The sequence below is a fragment of the Drosophila nasuta genome, chromosome 3, assembly GCF_023558535.2.
Source record: "Drosophila nasuta strain 15112-1781.00 chromosome 3, ASM2355853v1, whole genome shotgun sequence".
NCBI classification, from domain to species: Eukaryota; Metazoa; Arthropoda; class Insecta; order Diptera; family Drosophilidae; genus Drosophila; species Drosophila nasuta.
The window spans coordinates 32,395,786-32,417,296 of record NC_083457.1 but is presented as its reverse complement, the minus strand read 5'-3'; the positions used below and the strand labels follow the sequence as shown (position 1 = coordinate 32,417,296).

The window sequence follows — 21,511 nt, the reverse complement described above, 5'->3', positions numbered from 1 at the left end:
AACAAGCAGCAAACAAAAAGAGTTTTCAAACAAATTTCGAATTGCCGTAGAACGTGATGCAGTCCAATTTGTTTATAAATATTATCGGCTTGATCTATGCTTTAAAACCACTCTCGATGTTTGAGTTGCTAAGTTTAAAACACACTTTAAATGCATTTCGTTTAATAATAAGCGCATAATAAACATTTCACCAAAAATAATTTAATTCAACACAAACTATTAAATTGTATAATGATTTTTAATTTAAAATAAACGAAATTAACTAAACAAATATTTAGACTAACAAGAATTCCGGATTCAGTTATTATTAACATATATTCATTTCTTACGAAAAATAACTAATTATAATTTTAATTTCATACTCCTTATCTATTAAAGAACACTGAACACTGCTTTCAAATTTAAGGTAAAATAAATTACCTAAAAATATAAGCAACAATATATAATATTAAACAGAATCTTCCGACTTCAGTTAGTTATTCCTGCGATGAATTTTATTACGATCGGATAAAAATTGTAGAAGTTATTTAAAAAATACTTCTGCATGGCAAATTATGCCTACTGCAATCGGAGGAAAAAAATTAAGAACATCATTTTATACAAGAATTTTTTGTTGAATAATCAACTACATTTTCAAACATTTTTGAAAGCCAACATATTAAATCAAATTTCTATAAAAACCAATTGCAGTCTCAATTATTGTCTATTTCAGCTATTCTGATTCTTATAATAAAAAGTCGAAAAAAGTGAAAAATGTAGAACGTTATTTTGTACAATTTTTATTAAATAATAAGTTAAATTTTCGAAAAATATTTGAAAACCAACACATCAAACTAAATCTCTATAAAAAGCAATTACGATTTAATTTTTTTTTGTCATTTTCAACTATTCAGATGCTTAATATAAGCCAAGACTTATGTGTTGATATTATATTCTACTCTTTCATGCGCTCAGCAAAACTAAATTCCTTTCTTGTGAGTTTTATGTATCATTTTTATGCTAGTATCATATTTGATTTTCCTGCTGCATGCCACATCAGCCAGCTGCCACGTGCTGCAACAGACACATGCTTGAGTGTGGGTGTGTATGTGTGTGTGGGTGTGTGTATGCGCATCTGAACTGACATTTTAATATGTACTTGGCTGATGCTCGTTGCACGCACCTTCTAAGAGGCATACCTCAGTGTTGTAGCTGTTGCTGCTGCTTCCATTGGCAACCTGGTCTTATGCTCCATATAATGTGATAAGTAAGCGCATCAATTGTCGAGTGCAGAAGATGCGTCAATTCAATTGCCATTTTATAGCTGCTCAATCAATGGAAAAGCATTTTTACAATGCATCAATTTATATTTTCTTTTTTTTTTTTGTGTTACACAAAGCGCCAAGCCAATGTACATTGTGTAAGCGGCTTTCCGATTAAATTACATTTATAGCATTATCTAATACGATTCGCTTTTGTCTTTTATCATTTTCAGAGTGCGTGTGGAGTACTATGTGAATGAAAACACATTCAAAGAAAGACTGCAACTCTATTTCATTAAGAATCAGCGTTCAAGTGAGTATTTCTATTCTAATGTTTACTTAATTATATGCAATTATTTTAAGCATTTGTTTATGTTGAATTGACTTGTCTAGACAATGTTTCATTAAGCAACTTATTATTAAACTCATTAGCAAAGTGCAAGTTACTGTAATTTAATGGTGAAAATACAAAAAGAAACTTCTCGAAATAAGAAAGATTTTTGCTTAATGGAATTTATTTTAAGGGTAACTTCTTGGGAATCTGCTTCAAGTGCTAGAACATCTATTGAAAACTTCTTACATCTAATAGAAATAATATTTTTTGTGCTTTACCTTTAACATCCGAAACAGTTCTTATTGCTTGTCTATAGGAAACTTCTCTCATCCCATAAGATAATATTATTTGTAATTTCTTTATAAATAAGAACTTCTCTTGTTGCTTGTCTATACCGAACTTTTTCCATCCGATATCGATAATATTATTTGTAATTTCTTCATCAACTGCAGTAATAGTTCATGTCAGCTAGAATAGCTTTATAATGGAGTTTAGATAGTTTTAGCTTAGATAAGCTTGACTGTACAATTATTTAACTTAATTACAAGCAGTTAATTGAATTGCCTTCAAGTTGAACAAAAGCAGAGAGAGAAGAAGAACTTCATGCTGGTCGCAGTTGTCTCTGCAGTATATAAACCTATGTCAAACCGATTAAAGTTTTTGTTTGGCTGCCCACAACAGCAACAGCAACAAGAACAACAAATGAATCAATTGGAATAACAGGTGTAAGAAGAAGGCCAGAAAGAAAGCGAATGACATTACAAAGCAGACGCAATATAGTTGAGTAAATATTGATTCGAGCACAGGAAATAATTGTAGGAGTAAACAGTGAGACAGAGACGTAGGGTAGATATGGGTTGATATAAGCATAAACTTGGATAAAGGTGGACAGGTAAATATATGTAATTCCTATGTATGTGTGTGCGTAGGTAAATACAATATTGAGTTTTGGGGTTAGTTAGCAAGAACCTTGAGGAAAAGAAATTGGGGAAAATGGAGGTGGAAATAGAAAGGGAGGCAACCTTGCAACATACTCGTAATTTAGTCATTTGACCCAAATATCATTCTATGTGCCACTTTTTTCTCTTTCTCTCTCTTTCAAGGCTTACGCATACGAATTGCCGATTTATTCCTTAAGTTACTGTCGTGTGTTCTCTACATAATACGTGTGATATTGGATAAAAATCCAACATTTATAACATGGTAAGCTAAAAAGGGAAAAACATTATGAATTATGCTTGATTTTCAATGCACTTTCAGCTATGGCTGCGAAGTGGCCAATAAGACAGAGTTTATCATCTCTGCCAAGCTGACGGAGGAGGAGTTCCAGGAGAATCCAATTATCAACTGGGATGCAATACTCTGGGTGAATCGACCCACGGTGCTCTGGGTGCTACAATTACTGCTGGCCATGGTGTCATTAACTCAATCTTTGGTTCTAACATATTTAGGTTATAAGGTAATTCAACTTATAAGCATATCATATTTAAATAAATGACTCTAATGACTTCTTTAGGGCAACATATGGCAGCAAATACTCTCATTTCACTTTATACTAGAATTAGTAACGACAATACCCTTTGCACTAACGGTAAGTGAGCTGCTAATTACAATTTTATATTCGTAAATTAATGACTAATTATTATGCAGATTGTGCATCCGCCGCTGCGCAATCTTTTCATACCTATTTTCCTGAACTGTTGGCTGGCCAAACGTTCGCTGGAGAACATGTTTGTAAGTTTTTCTCTATCTTTATACCCGCTACCCATAGAGTACAAGGGTATCATAAGTTTGTGCCTGCAGGAAATGTATGTCAGCAGTCAAAATGAGGCATCTCTAACCCCATAAACAATATGTGCATTTATATTCAACATCAACAACCAAGACGATATGGCTATATCGTGCGTCTGTCCGTCTGTCTGTCTGTCAGTCCATATAAATACCTAGATCTAAGAGACTAAAAGAGATAGAGATATAATTTTTTTTGAAAGTACTTCTTATGTTTGCTCGCAGATTAAGTGTGTTTCAAATTTTTACCACACCCACACATCTACTAAAATCGAATAACAAGCATCATTTTGCAACTAGACTAGTTATTTTTGGTACATAGAAAAATAACTACAGTATTAATGATTCCTGAGAATTTGGTTGCGATCAGATAAAAAGTTAGTTAAGAAATACTTATGTGAAGTATGGAGAAAACGCCTACTTACTACGGGTCTTAGTAGCTTTGGCTGACAATATGGTATATTTTGTACTGTTCAGTACAATATTACTGTAGTTGTACTCTACTGTATAATTTGAGTGTAATTCTTTAACAATGCCTGGTATATTTTTTACTCTACAGTATAATTTGAGTGTAGTTCTATATAAATATACCATATATATCCTTCAACATATTTCAGTATTTTTAGGGATATATTAATTTAGTATATTATAACTCCGCACATCTTTGCTTTTATTCAAAATGGGTAGCGGGTATCTCACAGTCGAGCTCGCTTTTCTATTAATTACAAAATATGTTTTGCAGAACGATTTGCATCGAGCCATGCAAAAATCACAATCGGCTTTGTCGCAACAGTTGACAATATTGTCGGCAACGTTGTTGTGCCTTGTCTTCACCAGGTAAGCGACCCTTCCATTGAATCTATTAATAGCTCTCTGTTCCACAAACTATCTTCCTCTCTCTCTCTCTCTCTCTCTCTCTCCCTCCATCTCCATCTCGTTTTAGTGTTTGCGGCATTCAGCATTTTCAGCGCGCCGGACATCGTCATTTGAATCTGTTTCAGAGCACCTATTACGTGGTTGTGACCTTCTCCACGGTTGGTTACGGCGATTTAGTGCCAGATATTTGGCCATCCCAGCTCTATATGGTCATCATGATTTGTGTGGCGCTGATTGTGCTGCCCACGCAGGTGAGTGAATGCATTTAATGCCTCACTGGAGTCTGTCGACTCCAGTCGAAGCCTGCAGGCTTAGCTGAGCTGTGTTATGAGTACAGTCATGTCTGGCTATAACGATAACAATATTTGTGTGTGCGTTCGTTCGTTTGTTTGTTTGTTTGTTAGATAAACCCACTAACTTTAAGCTGCTTAGGGCTGCCATGTTTCATGTTCATCAATCAATTCGACTATTAACAGATGAGACTGAGACAAGTTCTCTGGTCATCAATCTGTATAAATATGAGTCATGGTCAACAACGAGTAGCTTCCACAATTAAGGAGCAATTGTGTTAGTACTCTCAGCAGCTTCAAAGTTCTATACAGCAGTCAATATGGCTGCCGCCCCAAAACAAGAGCATCAATCAAACGCTTTTTGCGACTTTTGCGTAGCATACTTTTAGGGGGTTGCAGCGAGAAGGCAGCAAGCAGCAAGCAAAACAAGCTACATGTCAATGTACGCGAGTCGCGCACCAAAAATTTATGACCAGCCATGAACAACAACAACTGCAACAACAGCAGCAGCATCGGCTACAATGTAAGCAAATTGTTGAGAGGCGTGTTTAGTGCCCTGAACGGAAAGCACTTAAAATTAATTGAAATTATTAATGCTGCAATTCCAAAATGCAATTGCGTTATGCAAAATGCTGTCATGTTGCATTCTCCTCAATATATCAATCAATATCAATACAACGCTTGCTGTTGTCAATCGTTTTGGGTGATAAATCATCCTAAATGACTAACATTTGACAGAGGCAAAACTGCAAACTAAACCGAAGTTAGAAAGTCAACAGTCGAATACACTAAACAAAAATCAAGTTTTTAATAATATATAAGATCACTTTAGTACGAAATTATAATATTATAGTATATTAAGATCATTAATCTGAAAAATGACAAGTTCTCAAATACTAGATTTAGAGTACATAATTCTCATATCGCTCGAAATTTCTGAAAATAATATAAAAAATACTAAATTTAGTTTACAAAATTTACATATCAATCGAAATTTCTTAAAAGTTATTGTCTAGCTCAGCTAGTAAAGCTGTCATGAACCATTATTTATTGTTGTCCGAGAAGGTTCTAAAGGCTTCAAACGCTTTGCCATTCGATTCAATTTATTTCGTAAGGTAGAACGTTCAGCAAATATACATAGCTGACTAATTGATTGATTGTATGCTAATTAAATAATAGTAAAAATAAACGGCCATAAATAAACAGTTCGCATATTCAGAACAAATAAAAATATAACGTAATAGATGAGTATTTTTATTCTTACAATAAGAAATTTGGTCTTAACAATGAAAGGGCTATTATTTCTTTGTGCTTACAAGAAATGTATGGAACTGGCCATAAAAAAGCTATCAGTATATTTAAGTATTTCTTGTTATATAAATTTATTCATAAATTTTGTTATATTAAACATACATTTTGGTATATTTTAGTATTTCTTGTTATATTAATTCGGTATATTTTAAGAATAATATTACTTTCTGATCTGCTTTTATTGAAAGTGTATAACGGGTATCGAACTCACTGAACTGCAGCTTTCTTTCATGTTTCTCTTATTTACAAGAACTTGGTCTTTTATCAAATGTTTTCGAAATCATGATGCGTTTTTTTCGCACTTTTTACATTAAACTTGTTAGTACTAAAAGCCATATGTAATTTTGTTTTGTATAAGAGAGAATCAGACTTCTCTGACCCCATAAATTATAATTATTATTTATTGTACCAAATAAAGCTTTTGTTATATTTATACCCGCTACCCATAGGGTAGAAGGGTATTATAACTTTGTGCCGGCAGAAAATGTATGTAACAGGTAGAAGGAGGCATCTCCGACCCTATAAAGTATATATATTCTTGATCAGCGTCAACAGCCGAGACGATCTAGCCATGTCCGTCTGTCCGTATGAAGCACTGGATCTCAGAGACTATAAGAGATAGAGCTATAATTATACCCGCTACCCATAGGGTAGAAGGGTATTATAACTTTGTGCCGACAGGAAATGTATGTAACAGGTAGAGGGAGGCATCTCCGACCGTATAAAGTATATATATTCTTGATCAGCGTCAACAGCCGAGACGATATAGCCATGTCCGTCTGTCCGTCTGTCCGTCCGTCCGTCTGTCCGTCTGTCCGTATGAACACATAGATCTCAGAGACTATACGAAATAGAGCTATAATTTTTTTCGACAGCATTTGTTATGTTTGCACGCAGATCAAGTTTGTTTCAAATATTTGCCACGCCCACTTCCGCCCCTGCAAATCAAAAAAATCGAATAACAAGCGTAATTTTAAAGCTAGAGTTACGAATTTTTGTATATACAGTAATAACTATAGTAGTTATAATTTGGTTGCGATCAGACAAAAATTGTGGAAGCTATTAAAGAAATACTTTTGTATGGGCAAAAACGCCTACTTACTAGGGGTCTTAGTTGCTTTGGCTGACAATCTGGTATATCGTGCCGTCTATGGTATATTTTGAATGCGGTACTATATCGATATACCACATATACCATTTGATATATTTTTAGTATTTTTGCAGTATGTTTGGTATATTTTGAGAATAATACCGCAAAATATATTGCTTTTATTCAAAATATCTCACAGTCGAGTACACTCGACTGTAACTTTCTTACTTGTTTTATTTATAAATGTTAAAGTTCTTGGCTGTGTTATTAACTCCTTTCGTTGGCTGTCTTCTTTTTCTCTCTCAATCTTTTCGGCAGTTTGAGCAATTGGCATTCACGTGGATGGAGCGACAGAAGCTGGGAGGCAGCTACTCATCGCATCGAGCGCAGAGCGAGAAGCATGTCGTGGTGTGCTCGACAACGCTGCATGCAGACACAATAATGGACTTTCTCAACGAGTTCTATGCACATCCCCTGTTGCAGGACTTCTATGTGGTGCTGCTTAGCCCCATGGAGCTGGACACAACGATGCGTATGATATTGCAGGTGCCCATTTGGGCGCAGCGTGTCATCTACATACAGGTTGGTTGCTTGGTTTGTCGCACAGTCAAATATTTGACAAGCCTCTGATTTGATTTGGTTTTGGCTTCGGCTTTTGCTTTGGAGCTGCGTCTCCCCAATTTCCGAGATTGGCATTGACATTTCACCATTTGAATTTTGCAACTGTTTTCTGTGGGGATTGTGTGCAGGGCTCGTGTTTGAAGGACGGCGATTTGGCGCGAGCACGCATGAATGAGGCGGAGGCATGCTTCATATTGGCTGCTCGCAACTATGCGGATAAAACGGCGGCCGATGAGCACACTATACTTCGGTCGTGGGCCGTCAAGGACTTTGCACCGAATGTGCCGCAGTATGTTCAAATATTTCGGTGAGTTTCGTCTACTCGATGTCAGCGTGATGTCGAACACACTTTGTCACGCCTCAGTTAATTCGATTTCCATTTCTTTCACTATTTGCTCGCGTTTGCTCTGTGCGTGCCACACAACCAACATGCATACATATATATATATGCATATATATATTGTGTTTATCGACTGCATATCCTGCGGAAATTCGCTGTGGCCAGGCCGGAGCACAAGCTGCATGTGAAGTTCGCCGAACACGTGGTCTGCGAGGATGAGTTCAAGTACGCGCTGTTGGCCAACAACTGCACCTGTCCCGGCGCCAGCACCTTGGTCACCCTCCTGCTCCACACGTCACGGGGACAGTACGTATTTACCCACACACACAGAAATCCACCCAAGAGCCGCGTAATGTCCAGTCAACTGTTAATGGGCAGCACAAAAAAAAAAAAAAAACATAAAAAATTAACTACAACAAAAAACACAGAGTATAACATTTAGTTCTTCACATGCGTCAGCAAACTTTGCCGCCACGATGCGTCACAGTTCACGGCAACTGGTAACTGGTGTCAGCTGTTATCTACACATACATACACACACACACACACACACACACATTTCTACGTGCCATTTTTAGTGTAGAGCGTATTTACTGCTTAGCGAGTATTTAGGTTAAGATGGTCGCAATGACTTAATCAGCAGACACACGATAGTTGCTCCATCTAAGCCACAATTTTTTTAATTACCGCTAACCTAATTGGGATTTAGTTACACTTGGGCAAAAGTTGAGTATATAGCTTGAAGCTTCGTGTTGAGTAAACAAACTAAAGCTATCGAAAACTAGCATCTAGTATTACTTTACTATTCACACTATTCATTTTTAATAAGGAAAGAATAAACTAAAGGATACAACTACAGTCTAGTAGTTTAATTTGTCATTTAGAAGGTTTGATATAAAACAAGAAGCAAACTAAACCATCAAATTTGAGACCTGTAATATATTTTATAATTTGGATTCAGTTACAGTTGATTACATCTTTGTTAAATTTTCGAGTTGGAGAATAAATATCTACATGCTTAAGCAATCTCAGTCTTTATGATCTTCAATATATAACATGTTATACTATAGTATTCCTTTTCGATAAATTTTATCTGCAAAATATAAAAATATATGAATATGTTTTAATTATAGGTAAATGCATAACAAAAAAAAATATTGATTCTTAATTCTTTAATAATCTGGAGCCAATGTGAAGAAGCAAATTGCTTAAATCTGCAAAAAATTCAATTTTTTATGATTCAAAGTGGAATTAATTTATGATATTACACTCTAAATTTAGGTCAAATTTCACAGCATGAAAAATGTTTTTATGATTTGTTTTCTAAACCAAATATTTATCAATTGATTTACTTTTCCAAAAATTGTAGACGTAAACAAATACTTCTTTCAATTCCACAAAATATTCCCAATTTAAACTTGAGTTTAACAGAAAATGATTTATGCAGATTAGCTGAACAATTAGCTTAGGGTATTCCAACTATAGACGATAGAGAGCTGTGTGTGTGTGTGCCACAAGGACGAAGGAAATGAAAACGAACATGAAAATGAAAATGGGGAGGCGTCGCGTTGCGTTGCGTCTGTATGAAGTGCGAGAGTTTTAATTAAATTTAATGCGCAAATGTTTCTAACATCAAACTGTGTTTTATGCAAATTTCGCTTGTCGTCGAGTGCGCAAATTAAAAATAATACTGTAAGGCAGGCAGGCTGGCGAAAAGGTAAATAAATAAATAAAATGCTCACGATAATGCGAGTTCTTTTGTGGCTTCGAATGTGAGGCTTGTGGGGCGCTCAACACGCAAGCCAGATTAATCATACGCCGCGTAAAACTTGACGCATTAGTTAAGTAGGGAATTTCTAATTAGTATTTAAACTTAAGAGAGAGTGAGGGAGAACACAGTTAAATCTCTAAACTTAATACACATTTAATTCCTCGACTTTAATTCCTTTCAACACACAGAGAGGGACAACAATCGCCGGAGGAATGGCATCGACTCTATGGCAAGTGTTCAGGCAATGAGATCTATCACATTGTGCTCGGCGACAGTCGCTTCTTTGGGGAGTACGAGGGTAAAAGTTTCACCTATGCCAGCTTTCATTCGCATCGCAAGTAAGTGAAAACTCCTCTTTAACATTTGTGTTGAATAGCTTGACGTTTGAATGGGACTCCCAGAGTGGGAGTCAATGCTTTGCTGGGCATAAATAATACAACGAAAAACTTGCAGCTCTCTCTTTCTTTCATATTTATTTAGACGCCCATTGAAATACAAATTTATGTAAAATGCCAAAATTGCTTTACATTTTCATATTTTCATATTTATTTATTTGCACGCAACAACAACTCGAATGAACAACGAACAACAACAACAACTACAACTACTTAAGGTATGGTGTGGCCTTGGTGGGCGTGCGTCCGGCTGAGCTGCCGGAATTCTATGAGGACACCATACTGCTGAATCCGGGACCCAGGCACATTATGAAAAAGGATGACACGTGCTATTATATGAGCATTACCAAGGAGGAGAATTCGGCATTTGTCGTTAATCAAAATCAAACTACGGATACAACGGCAGCCAGCAACAGAGATGGAGGCGCCACAAGCAGCTCTGCCATCGGAGGAGGCGGTGGCCCAGCAACTGGTGGGTACAATGACACACTCTCTGAGTGTATGTGTGCGTGTGTGTGTGTGCGTAAGTGTGTGTGTGCCATCAAATGAAATTACAAACTAAAGCGAACACGAACGAATGAGTTTGAATGCTGAATGGTCTCTCTTGTGCAAAATGTGAACATTACTCATATTATTTAGCAACAAGTTTTTTGCTCTCCATTTTCAGTTTCATTCAGTTCAATTTCTTTAAGGCTGCCTTTAAATCTGTCGATGAAAAAACATACCAAACAATTTGATCTGTCTCTTTCGTTTCGTTATTCAATTATTTCTTCTTCATTTTGTTGTTCTCGTTGCGCGTTTTTGTCAATTTGTCTGGCAAGCAAATCCAAAACAAAATACCAACAAAAATATATAACAAAATGCTTTCAATGTGTGTGCGCGTGCCCGTCTCTAATTAATATTATTCATTTAGTCTTGAAGGTTTGGCATTCTATTATTGTTATTATTATTATTTCCATTAATTAATTATCTTGTGCTGAAAACTCGTCTCAAAGACAAAACTGACTAAATCGAATAAGAAAACCACAAAAATAAAAACACAGCTTTGTTATGTTTGTACAATTTTCTGGATCCACTCTCTTGCTCTCTACCTCTCTCTCTCTTTTTCTTTATCTTTATGAATCTCTCTTTATCTCTCTTTCTGCCTCTCTGAATTTCTCTAACTTTTGTTATAATTTTTCAATATCTACTTTCAATTGCCTGTTGAGCTTTACTCAACAATTTTTTCAATTTCTTTCTTATTTTGAACTGATAAAGTACATATTACATTCCTGATAGATCTTAGCGAGATATAGCTAAATATAATACATAAAATATATAATATAATAAAGCTTAATACATTAAATACTTGAGCCATTTTCTGCTTAATTCTTTAGAACTTTTTCATACTGTTTTGACCTTATTCTCTTCAAAAATTTCAAACAAAAAGTTAATTTAAAATTGTGAAGTCAAAATTAATTTTCTTTAATGGTAAAATAAGCATAGCTTAAAAAATTTGTTTTATTAGTAATTATTTTCATTTCTTATGATCTGAATATTAATCTAGAATCCAAGACCGGAAAATGGCTTATGAAATAACGAAGTTCAAAATTTTTAGTGACTGCACATTAATATAACAAAAAGAGTGATAAAAACTATTATTGTATGCACAATAATAATAATTTTTATCGTAAAAAGTAATAAAAACTCAAATAAAAAACTCACGCAAGAGTAAAACTAAAAAAGCATTTAGAAATAGCTGAAATTGTTCTATGAAAAACCATTTGCTGGGTAATTGTTTGTGAGCATTTGAGCGACAATGAACTAGAAAATATATAAAAACATAACACAACCAACACACACACACATCAACACACACACACATACTTAGACACTTGCACTCAGTTTAGTTGTTGCATATACAATATATAAAATATCAAATATAGAGATACACATATGTAAAGTATATAAATGATCATATATCGTATAATGTATGTGTAGCCAATACAACAATACCAACAACAATAACATCAACAACAATACAAGCAACAACCAGTACAACAACATCAACAACAACAACAGTAACAACAACAATTAGCACGACTTTCACATCATCAACATTATTATCAGCATCAGCATCAGCATCAACAACAGCAACAGCAACAACAATAGCAACAACAGCAACCGCTTTGAACCAAGCGGCAATTGCACCAGTGCCGTCTGTTTGTGTTCGTGTGCCCCACAGTCCCAGTTATGAGTCTGCCGGAGGCACGCCCCTAACCGAGCGGCAACACTTGCAACCGTATCCGTATTCGTATCCGCCACCGTCACCGTCACCGTCACCGTTTTCGTATCCGCAACAACTGCTACAACAACAACAACAACAAACAAGTGACAGTGACTTTACAACACTATTTGTGCGTGAGTGTGACTCCAAGAATCTTCCCCCGAACCCATCCCCAAAAAAAAACCAAAAGGAATGAATTCGAAAGAAACTCAAAACATAAATGAAGCAAAAAACAAAAATATAATCAGCCCTTTTATTAAACTCACATCACACAACAACACACATGCCCTACTATATACATACACTATCACACCGACTACAGCATACACTAACTTTTAATTTTAGATCCCGCAAAACTCTTCTTCGCTCTATCTCTATTGTTGTCTCTCTTTCGCTCTCTTTCTGTCTTTATGTTTAGTTTTGCGCTGTAAATGCCTCTAGAGTCTAGACCCGACTCCATTTCCGCCATTCAAAAGCCATTAGCGTAACTCACACACACATACACTTGCGCTTTACACTCACACACAGGCACACACACACACTCTCACACACACACGGCAAACACACCTTGTGATTACACATCCGGCCGAAACACACAAATTTTATATTTTTTTCAGTTACTTCCGCGATGCTATTTTTGTCTTTGCTTCATTTTGCTTTTGCACTCGTTGTTACATTTTTGTACTTTTTCGCTTTTATCGCATGTTCTCATATTGCACCCCGTTGTCTTCTTCTTCGTATCGTTCTTTATTTTACTTTCGGGTTATTTGTGTTTGCCTGCCTCTGTTATTGGATGGTAGTTATTGCTCTCTTGATGTCCCCTTTGTCCAGTCCCCTGTCAATTGTAAATTATACGCACCGCGCACGCAACAATTTGTTGCCTCACCAATAATAATAATAATGCGTATACGCCGCATACGCCAACTGTTGCGTGTCACAATATTGCTTCAAATATATTTAGTTTGCTGTCGCTGTCGCTGTTCGTGTAAGTATAATTAAGGCACAACAAGCGACGACAAATGAGCCTGGGTCCAACTCATTAAGCAAGCCAAAAAAACTTTTCTCTTCGCGCTTCGGTTTCTGCTGCTGCTTCTTCTTCCGCTTGTTGCCTTAGTTGGTCTCGGTCTCTGTATTTGTGTGTGTGTGTATGTGGACAGCCGTAATTAAGTTCAGCTCCAACTACAAGCCGAAAACTAGCGTTAACTGAAAGTCAATATTTTCGCAAAAACTTTTGCCACGCTAAAAGCACTAATGACATTAGCTGATAAATGCCAGCTAGGGAATGTAAAATGCTAAAATGAAGCAGGCTTATGGCTGGGAACTTACCGTAAAATAAATGAAAATTAACTGTGACATATTTTAATTAAAATATATTTAATTTAAATGTAATGCATTTAATTAAAATTAACTGGGAATGTAAAATTCTAATATGGTGCTTTGAACTTAATGTATATTGGGAGCAAATTAGCAGTTGATGTTTAAATTAAAATATATTTTACTTTTCAATTAAATATATTTCATTATTAGTTGAAAAATGCCAGCAAATGCATCACTGGCATCAAAAGCGTTCGGCTTATAAATTTAGTTTATTTTGAACAATATAATATAACAAATTCTCCAGCTTGAAATTAAGTGATTTTTTTACCCAATCATTTGAATTATAAAATAATTTATAATGCCATCCTAAAGACCTGAAAAGTAACTTGCTCTGCTTCTGATAAATAATATCCTAGTTTAACATGTATATTATTATTAATTATTATTATTTAAAAATCTGTTTTACATCCTCTCCACTTAAAACAAAATTTAGTTTGAAGCCTTTTCGAACGAAAAACTGAAAGTATTGCTCAAATATGTCAGTAATTTTAAATTCTACAAACTTAGTACATAACAACTGTCATTAAACAAGGAGTAAATATAAAATAAATTTAATATTTGATTCAAAAAATATATACATTACAGCTCTCACAGTTTCAAGCAGTTAATTCCAATGTATACAATATTATTATTGTATGTTTGCTTTCCATTTTACAGCATCTTAATAGAAGGCAAATTATTGTGGTTGCAAATTCAGGTCAAATTTAGGTTTTCAGGAAGGAGTTAGTTCAAATGTACATAATACATGAAGATTTAATATTCAGTTTTCATTGTTTCGAGCAGCTGCAATACAAATTGAATAGTTTTCGACTTTCCTTTGTTTACTTTATTTTAAATTCATATTTAATAAAGAGATCACCACTAAATACACTTCAATTCTCACAATCTACTTAGGAAAATTTAAATGAAGCACTGATTTATTTTAAATTTATCAGCAGCTTAATAAAAACTAAGTAGTTCTTATGCAAATTCGAGTCATTTTAATGTTTTCACTATTTAAAAAAATTAAATTCTGTGTATTCAACACAATTACTTAATAATCGATTTTAATGTTTCAGAGATTAAAGATTAAAGTCTTTTTTAATTCAAAGTATTCAACCCAAATGCAAAGCTAGCGCAATTTTATTCTTTAAAATCATATTTAAATCAAACCATTCAACTTAAACTCAAAGCTATCAAAATTTTATTCACTTCCGATTGCCGATGGGGCATTTTCAGTGCCCCTTTCAGCTAATGTCATTGGCTCAAGCAAGCTGACAAGGATGCCGGTTAACTTACTTGGCAGTAAGCAAAGTTTGCCAACTGAACATTTCGGTCGCATTTCGCAAGGACTTTTAATGAGTTCGACAGGTCCTTTTTCTTCTCTTGCACATCGTTACAAGTCCTCATTCTCTCTCTCTTTCTCTCACTCTCTGTTTTGCTCTCGCTCTCTCTTGCTTCCGATTACGTATACGTCGATTGCTTCTGCTTCTTTTACCGTCGTGTTGTTGTTGTTATTTCGGTTGATATTTTAGAGAATTTTTAAATTTTGTTGTACTAAGCAAGCAAGACTTTATTCAAGTAGCGTTAAATATTTTGTGCTTTACATAATAACTCCTTGCGTTTTAGTGCACTGAAGTCAAATCGAGCGCGAAAAAACACTTAAACCTAAGACGAAACTAAAAATGTTTTACTTTTACTTGCAAACTTTTTCTGTGCTGTGCGTAGCCAGCGACAACCCAACGGCTGTGATAATATCGGACTCAAGGCAAAATCTAAAGGACACAACGGTCAGCACAACGCAATTGGCAACGACGGCGGCCACAACAACGACAGCGATAACAACAACAACGCTCCCGCTGACAATGGGCGGAGCAAGTGGCTCAGGTATGGGACAAGGTGGATCCAGCAGCAGTGGAGCCAGCGGAGCAGGACCCACAGCTGGTGGCCTAGGGGTCGGCCTCAACATGGGCACCTCGCTAAGCGTAACACCTGCCACACTGACCACAACGGGCAATCATCTGGACGTGCCGTATGCCAACAATCCCAATCTGCTCAGTCCCGATGTGCTCAATCAGCGTAGAGGTAAAAAATAATAGGGGGAAATATTTGTGGGGAACTCAGATTAACTCAGCTTCTTCCTATACTTCTCTTTCTCTTTGGCAACAGGCAGCAGACGACCCTCGATTTTGCCTGTCCCCGATATGTTTACATCGTCGTCGTTCAGCATTGCCGGCAACGATGATGGCGAGGAGGGTGACGAGAGCGACGATGAAATCGATGATGAAATGCCCTGGCGTTCGCCTTCCGAGAAGATTGCGTAAGTCAACCCCTGAATCCAAATTTCCAACTCTGAATAAACTCTACTCAGTCTGTGTTTTTCTGTGTGTGTCGCGCGTCTAAAAGTCTAACTCGGAATTTTCATTTAAACTTTTTAAACTTAACTAATTGATAATCGAGGCACTTTCTCCTCCCCTTTCCCCCTTATGTATAGCTAACATTCTTGTAACTAACTTAAAATATAACTGTATTGTGTACACCCAACAATCCAATTGTGCAACTCACATAGTTAATAACTATCTAGCTCGAAACCCTTTAAGTGTATTCCAAAATGTTACTCTAGCTGTCCTCCAACAACTATACTTAGTTTAGCTATTAATTGTATATAGCTCTATCTATCAAGGCTGCAAACCTGTAAAATTTACCTAACTCTTTAAATGTTCTTCTTTGGAACTTTCATCTGATGATTTTCCTAAACCGTTTAAAATTTCTTTGATGTGTTCCCTTAAACTCATACATTTTCCAAAACAGTTTAAAACTTCTTTCATATCTTACCTTACTTTTCATATAAATCTATTTTTAATAAATAATTTAATATGATAATTTATACAAAGGTTAAAAAAAACTTGAAAGTCGAATAAAATCGATAAAGGAATCTTAAAATAAATACACTTTATATCCTCAGACTTGCTAAAATTAGCTTATGCTTTTAATATCAACTTTCATTCGATTGAAAATGTAAATAAATATTTTAGGACATCATTTGAATCAATGAGATTCACAAAAATTGAAATTATTTTTAAAAAGGTTAGATTTAATTAAAATAAAAACTATCGTATCTAAAGAATATTTCTAAACCTTTGGCTTAGAAATTGAATTTATTTTGATAACATAACAAATTCTTTAACTTTTTTTTAAATAGAGTTGCAGCCTTGAAATTGAGTGATATTTTCAGCAAGTAAACACTTTAACAAAAATACCTGAAAATATAACATAGTCTGGTAATATTTTCACGTAAATTATATTTAAATTTAGAATTTAGCATATATGTATTATTTGAAAATAGCGTTTCTAAAATATCAGATAAAAAGCATTTCAATTTAAAATATATATTATTTAAAAATCATATTCCGTTGAGATAGTTTGGAATCTCCACTTAAAACAAACGTTAGTTTAAAACCTTTTCTCACAAAGATTTGCTGAAAGTATTGCTCTCGAACTCTCTCCCCTTGAATGTACTTGTAAATGTCGTATTCGATGTACATGAAGATGTTTAGCAAAACCTCAAACCCCGATCCCCACACTAAACTAAACACTGAAGTGTAGCTTAGAAATGAACCCCCAACTAACTCTCCAAGAACTCCTCGCAGTTGCTTGGGCGGGCACTTTCCACAATCGCGCACCTATTCGCTCATCATGAGCTCCTCGGAGGACTCGTATCAGCGCGGTGCTGGCTCCTGTGGCCATTGCAATGCCACCACAGTGGTGGGGCAAGCAGCACCACAATCACAACCACTATCACAGCCACTTCAACCACAACCAGCAGCAGCACCACCGCATTACGAGTGGCCAGCACCGCTGCGCAGACGCGCCATGAAGAAGAGCTACAGCTGCGATAGCGAGTGCGCATTGCCCACCAGCCAGCGGCTGAATATGGGCCTCAATCTCGGTCTTGGCCTCGGTCTCGGTGGCCTCGGTGGTGGCACCTGCACGTTGGCTGTGCTGGCGGCACGACGGCGTCAGTTGCAACGCGCCTGCTGCAGTTGCTCGCACGATAGCTGTGGCAGCAACATCACCACCACCACCACCAGCACCGCAGCGGCTGCTATGGCCACAGCTGTTGGCGGTGGTGGTGGCGGTGGCACCTCAATGCTCGGCCAGCCGCCAGCATTTTCATTCACGTCAAGCAGCTCGATTGAGACGCGGCGTCTGGCGCGTCCCGTGTGGGCCGCCGACTATTCCGGGTAAGTTGCCGCCGTTTTGTGGCAAGTAGTGTAGGCAAAACGTGCCAGTCTGTATGTGTGCGTGTGTATCTCTGTGGCAGCTGGACACTTTTTTTTATTCAAATGTTCCATTGTTGAAGAGTTGTTATCCGTTTTGCCTTTACCGTTGTCTCGCTGCCTCATTGTTGTTCTTTCGTTTTTGCTATTGCTATTGCAGTTAGTTTGTCGCTGTTGCTTACGCAATGTTTTGTTTGCCAGTTGCGACAGTTGCTAGTTGGCTGCCGCTGGCTATTTTTTAATGACTTGCAACGTTTACCTTGAACGTGGCCCCCTCAACAACTTGAGATTTGCTGACGATGCTCTTCTCTATCTAAGTCTCTCTTGCTCTTGTTTGTCCACATACCCTGTAGAAGGGACGAGTGTTGATAGTGGGTAGCTTAAACTATTATTTCTATATAGTACTAACATTAGTATGTTATTTAGACTTAAAATTGAAAACTTTTTCTTTACCAACAATGGTTTCAGGTTAGATTATAAATATCTTTATTTCGTTAAATATTATGGCTGCTTTTCCATAAATGTTATATACAAAACTGATAAGATTAAATCAGCTCTTTCATATATAGCTAAGACAGTTTTGAAATCAATTTGTATACAACATCTAACATTTATAAAAAGGAATATTTTGAGAAGAGCTGCCAAAACACTTAATAACTTATGAATTATAAATCATTTGATTTAGCTGTTCAATTTTAACTTTAGGGAAATTGTAATAAAAACAAATATTTGTTCTAAAGAAAGCAAATCTAACATATTGTTATTATTAGGTTTCCATTATGGTGCTATTATTATTATATAACATACACAGAGAGAGAAAAATATAGATTTAAAAAAAATGTTGATTTAAGATTTTTTCAATCCTAAAAGGAACGATCTTGAAATAAGATTTATAGATTGAATCTTCAAGTTCTAAATTTGCATTTTAGGATCAAAATCTTATTTTAAGATTAAAATCTATTCTAGATTGAAAAAGATGCAACAGACTAAGTATCTCTGAAAACATTAGAAAGTAAATTTAAAGTCTTAATCTTTAAAGTAATAGCAGAAATATTCATCACATAATAGCCCTATCTGTTGGTTTGTATTAATATTATGCAAAACTTAATTAAAGATATTCATTGTTGTTAGAACTTATAACTCCCCGATTTTCTAATCCTTTTTCAATCAGCATCAAGCATTAAGTGCTTTTATTCTTATTACTAGAATTAAATGCACTTCAGAATCATCAAATCAAATTAAGAGTCGTAGACAATAGTAACATTTATCTTAGTGAACACATCTTTATTGTCAAATTTAATATAATTTACAATCAGCATCGACATAGAAAGATTCACTGTCAACTTGAGAATAGAATTGCAAGAACCTTGCAACACGTGTATGTCTAAACAAAAATTAAACATTAATTTAGACAGAAATATTTGAGAGAATTTAAAGATTGTGATAGATTTCTTTTTTAATCAGAATTAAATGTCAAATGCTATTATTCTTAATAGCACTAAGATAGCACTTAATAGCATTAAGATATATGGAAAATAGCAACATTTATCTTAGTGAATTTGTTCAAACATTTGTATAGATTTTATCTCAACTATGTACATTTTGCAGCGTATCACATAGTCGAGCATCAACAACTATTCTTTAACCATATTGTTGCGCTTGTTATTGTTGTTGTTGCTGTTACCGCTTTAACTGCTTCTGCTTCTGCATCTGCATCTGCTTCTTCCTCTGCTTCTTTCTACGCTTCTGCTTTGGCTACAACTCAAGCTTTCTTTTTTTGTTGTTGTTGGTTTTTGTTTACTTTGCCTGAGTTGCATTTTGCATTCATACCAAAAAGTTGTCGCTTCCCTCAGTTCATGTTATCTATTGTAGGCAGCTGTAGTTGTTGCTGTTGCTGCTGTTGTTGCAGTTCTTCTTGTTCTGGTTGTGCATTTAGGTTGTTTGCCACAATAAGAACGCAACTCGAGGATAGGCCAAAGTCTCAACAAAGGGTCCAGAGAAGACAAACACTACGTTGCCCCACATTAATTGCATGTTACATACCTCAAACAAAAAAAACAAGAAACATTGTACAGAAAAAATAACATAGAGAATAAGTTGCAAGCTCTTGTTGTAATTTGTTGTTGTTGTCGTAGTTTGTTGCAAGTTGTTCCCAGACACTCTATTCCTTGCCTCCAAGTGTTGCCTGTCGCCTGTCGCCTGTCAATGCTCATTCCCTGCACCTTCTTTTGATTTTGGTTTGGTTTTGGGCTAACACGAAAAGCGCTTTTCCCTTCCGCAATCGGGGACACTTTTCACACTCGTATTCGCTCCGATTGTCCATTGCAGTATTGTCAAAGGATTTCCCCCAGTGTCGCCCTTCATCGGTGTCAGTCCGACTCTCTGCTACCTGCTCAAAGAGAAGAAACCACTCTGCTGCCTGCAGTTGGCCCAGGTGAGTGGCAGTCCAATCACTTAACCACACTTCAATCCTCAATTCCTCGTTTGGTTTCCCCCTTTCACTTTCTTTCTGGACAGGTCTGCGAGCACTGCAGTTATCGCAATGCCAAGGAGTATCAGTGGCAGAACAAGACCATCATTCTGGCCGCTGACTATGCCTCGAATGGCATCTACAACTTCATCATTCCGCTGCGTGCTCACTTCCGTTCAAAGACCTCATTGAATCCCATCATCTTACTGCTCGAGCGTCGTCCCGATGTCGCCTTTCTCGATGCCCTCTCCTACTTCCCGCTGGTAAGTTTTAAGCTGAAGCTCCTTCGAGGAGTAGCTGTGTATGTCAAAGTGTCCTTTTGCAGGTTTACTGGATGCTTGGTTCCATCGACTGCCTTGACGATCTGCTGCGAGCGGGAATCACGCTGGCCGAGAGCGTCGTCGTGGTCAACAAGGAGCTTTCCAATTCCGCCGAGGAGGATTCCCTTTCCGACTGCAACACAATCGTGGCAGTGCAGAATATGTTCAAGTAAGTGGGCAAAATACAATTCAATGAATGTGATTGCATATAGAATTTAATTTAGTAATTGCAATTGTATAAAAGGCAATTTCATTTGAAATTATTAAATGATTATTTCAATAATAATATTTATGATAAAAAAAGTATTGAATCTATTTCTATTATTGGGTTATCAGAAACGTTCATTGTCCACTTCAATACAATTCAATATATTCCGAATATTCAACAGCTCAAAAAGAGCCAATAAAATTAGTCACTTTATTACTTATGACATTATGACATTTTTTCTCTATTGAGTTGATTTTTGCACAACAACAATTAAGTCGACCACTAACCAAACTCTTAAGCTGATTTTTACTGAGCAACAAGATCATCTGCTTTTACTAAATTAAATTACTTTGAAATTAACTTAACTAAAATGTGAACTAAGAATTAGAATTTAATTCCTATTTCTTAGCTATTATCTGTTTAAGTTAATAAAAAATCAAAATCTTAATTAGAACAAGTTCTAAATCCATTCAAGATACTTAAAGATACTTTTTGCAGTTGCCTATTTACAATTTATATTTATTGTTATTTATATTTACTATTTACTTTTGAAA

The 21,511-nt window shown here is 35.9% G+C and overlaps 1 protein-coding gene across 18 annotated transcripts in view; it reads left to right on the top strand.

Annotated features, from left to right (window-relative positions):
• The window catches only part of LOC132788814 (potassium channel subfamily T member 2), a 145,605-nt gene that overhangs the window by 112,785 nt on the left and 11,309 nt on the right, over positions 1-21,511 (top strand). For 15 of the 18 annotated variants that reach the window (XM_060796419.1, XM_060796427.1, XM_060796418.1 and 12 more), the window contains 18 exons: positions 1,475-1,554; positions 2,679-2,778; positions 2,836-3,034; positions 3,092-3,166; positions 3,226-3,309; positions 4,106-4,200; positions 4,307-4,490; positions 7,249-7,512; positions 7,680-7,858; positions 8,057-8,197; positions 9,851-10,000; positions 10,276-10,529; positions 12,038-12,457; positions 15,408-15,764; positions 15,849-15,999; positions 20,288-20,393; positions 20,477-20,692; positions 20,755-20,918. In XM_060796419.1, coding sequence (XP_060652402.1) covers positions 1,475-1,554; positions 2,679-2,778; positions 2,836-3,034; positions 3,092-3,166; positions 3,226-3,309; positions 4,106-4,200; positions 4,307-4,490; positions 7,249-7,512; positions 7,680-7,858; positions 8,057-8,197; positions 9,851-10,000; positions 10,276-10,529; positions 12,038-12,457; positions 15,408-15,764; positions 15,849-15,999; positions 20,288-20,393; positions 20,477-20,692; positions 20,755-20,918 — 3,219 coding nt within the window. Of the gene's footprint in view, positions 1-1,474; positions 1,555-2,678; positions 2,779-2,835; positions 3,035-3,091; positions 3,167-3,225; positions 3,310-4,105; positions 4,201-4,306; positions 4,491-7,248; positions 7,513-7,679; positions 7,859-8,056; positions 8,198-9,850; positions 10,001-10,275; positions 10,530-12,037; positions 12,458-15,407; positions 15,765-15,848; positions 16,000-17,329; positions 17,812-17,847; positions 17,924-20,287; positions 20,394-20,476; positions 20,693-20,754; positions 20,919-21,511 lie in introns of all 18 variants that reach the window. The other 3 variants (XM_060796432.1, XM_060796423.1, XM_060796430.1) reach the window with 3 other exon arrangements.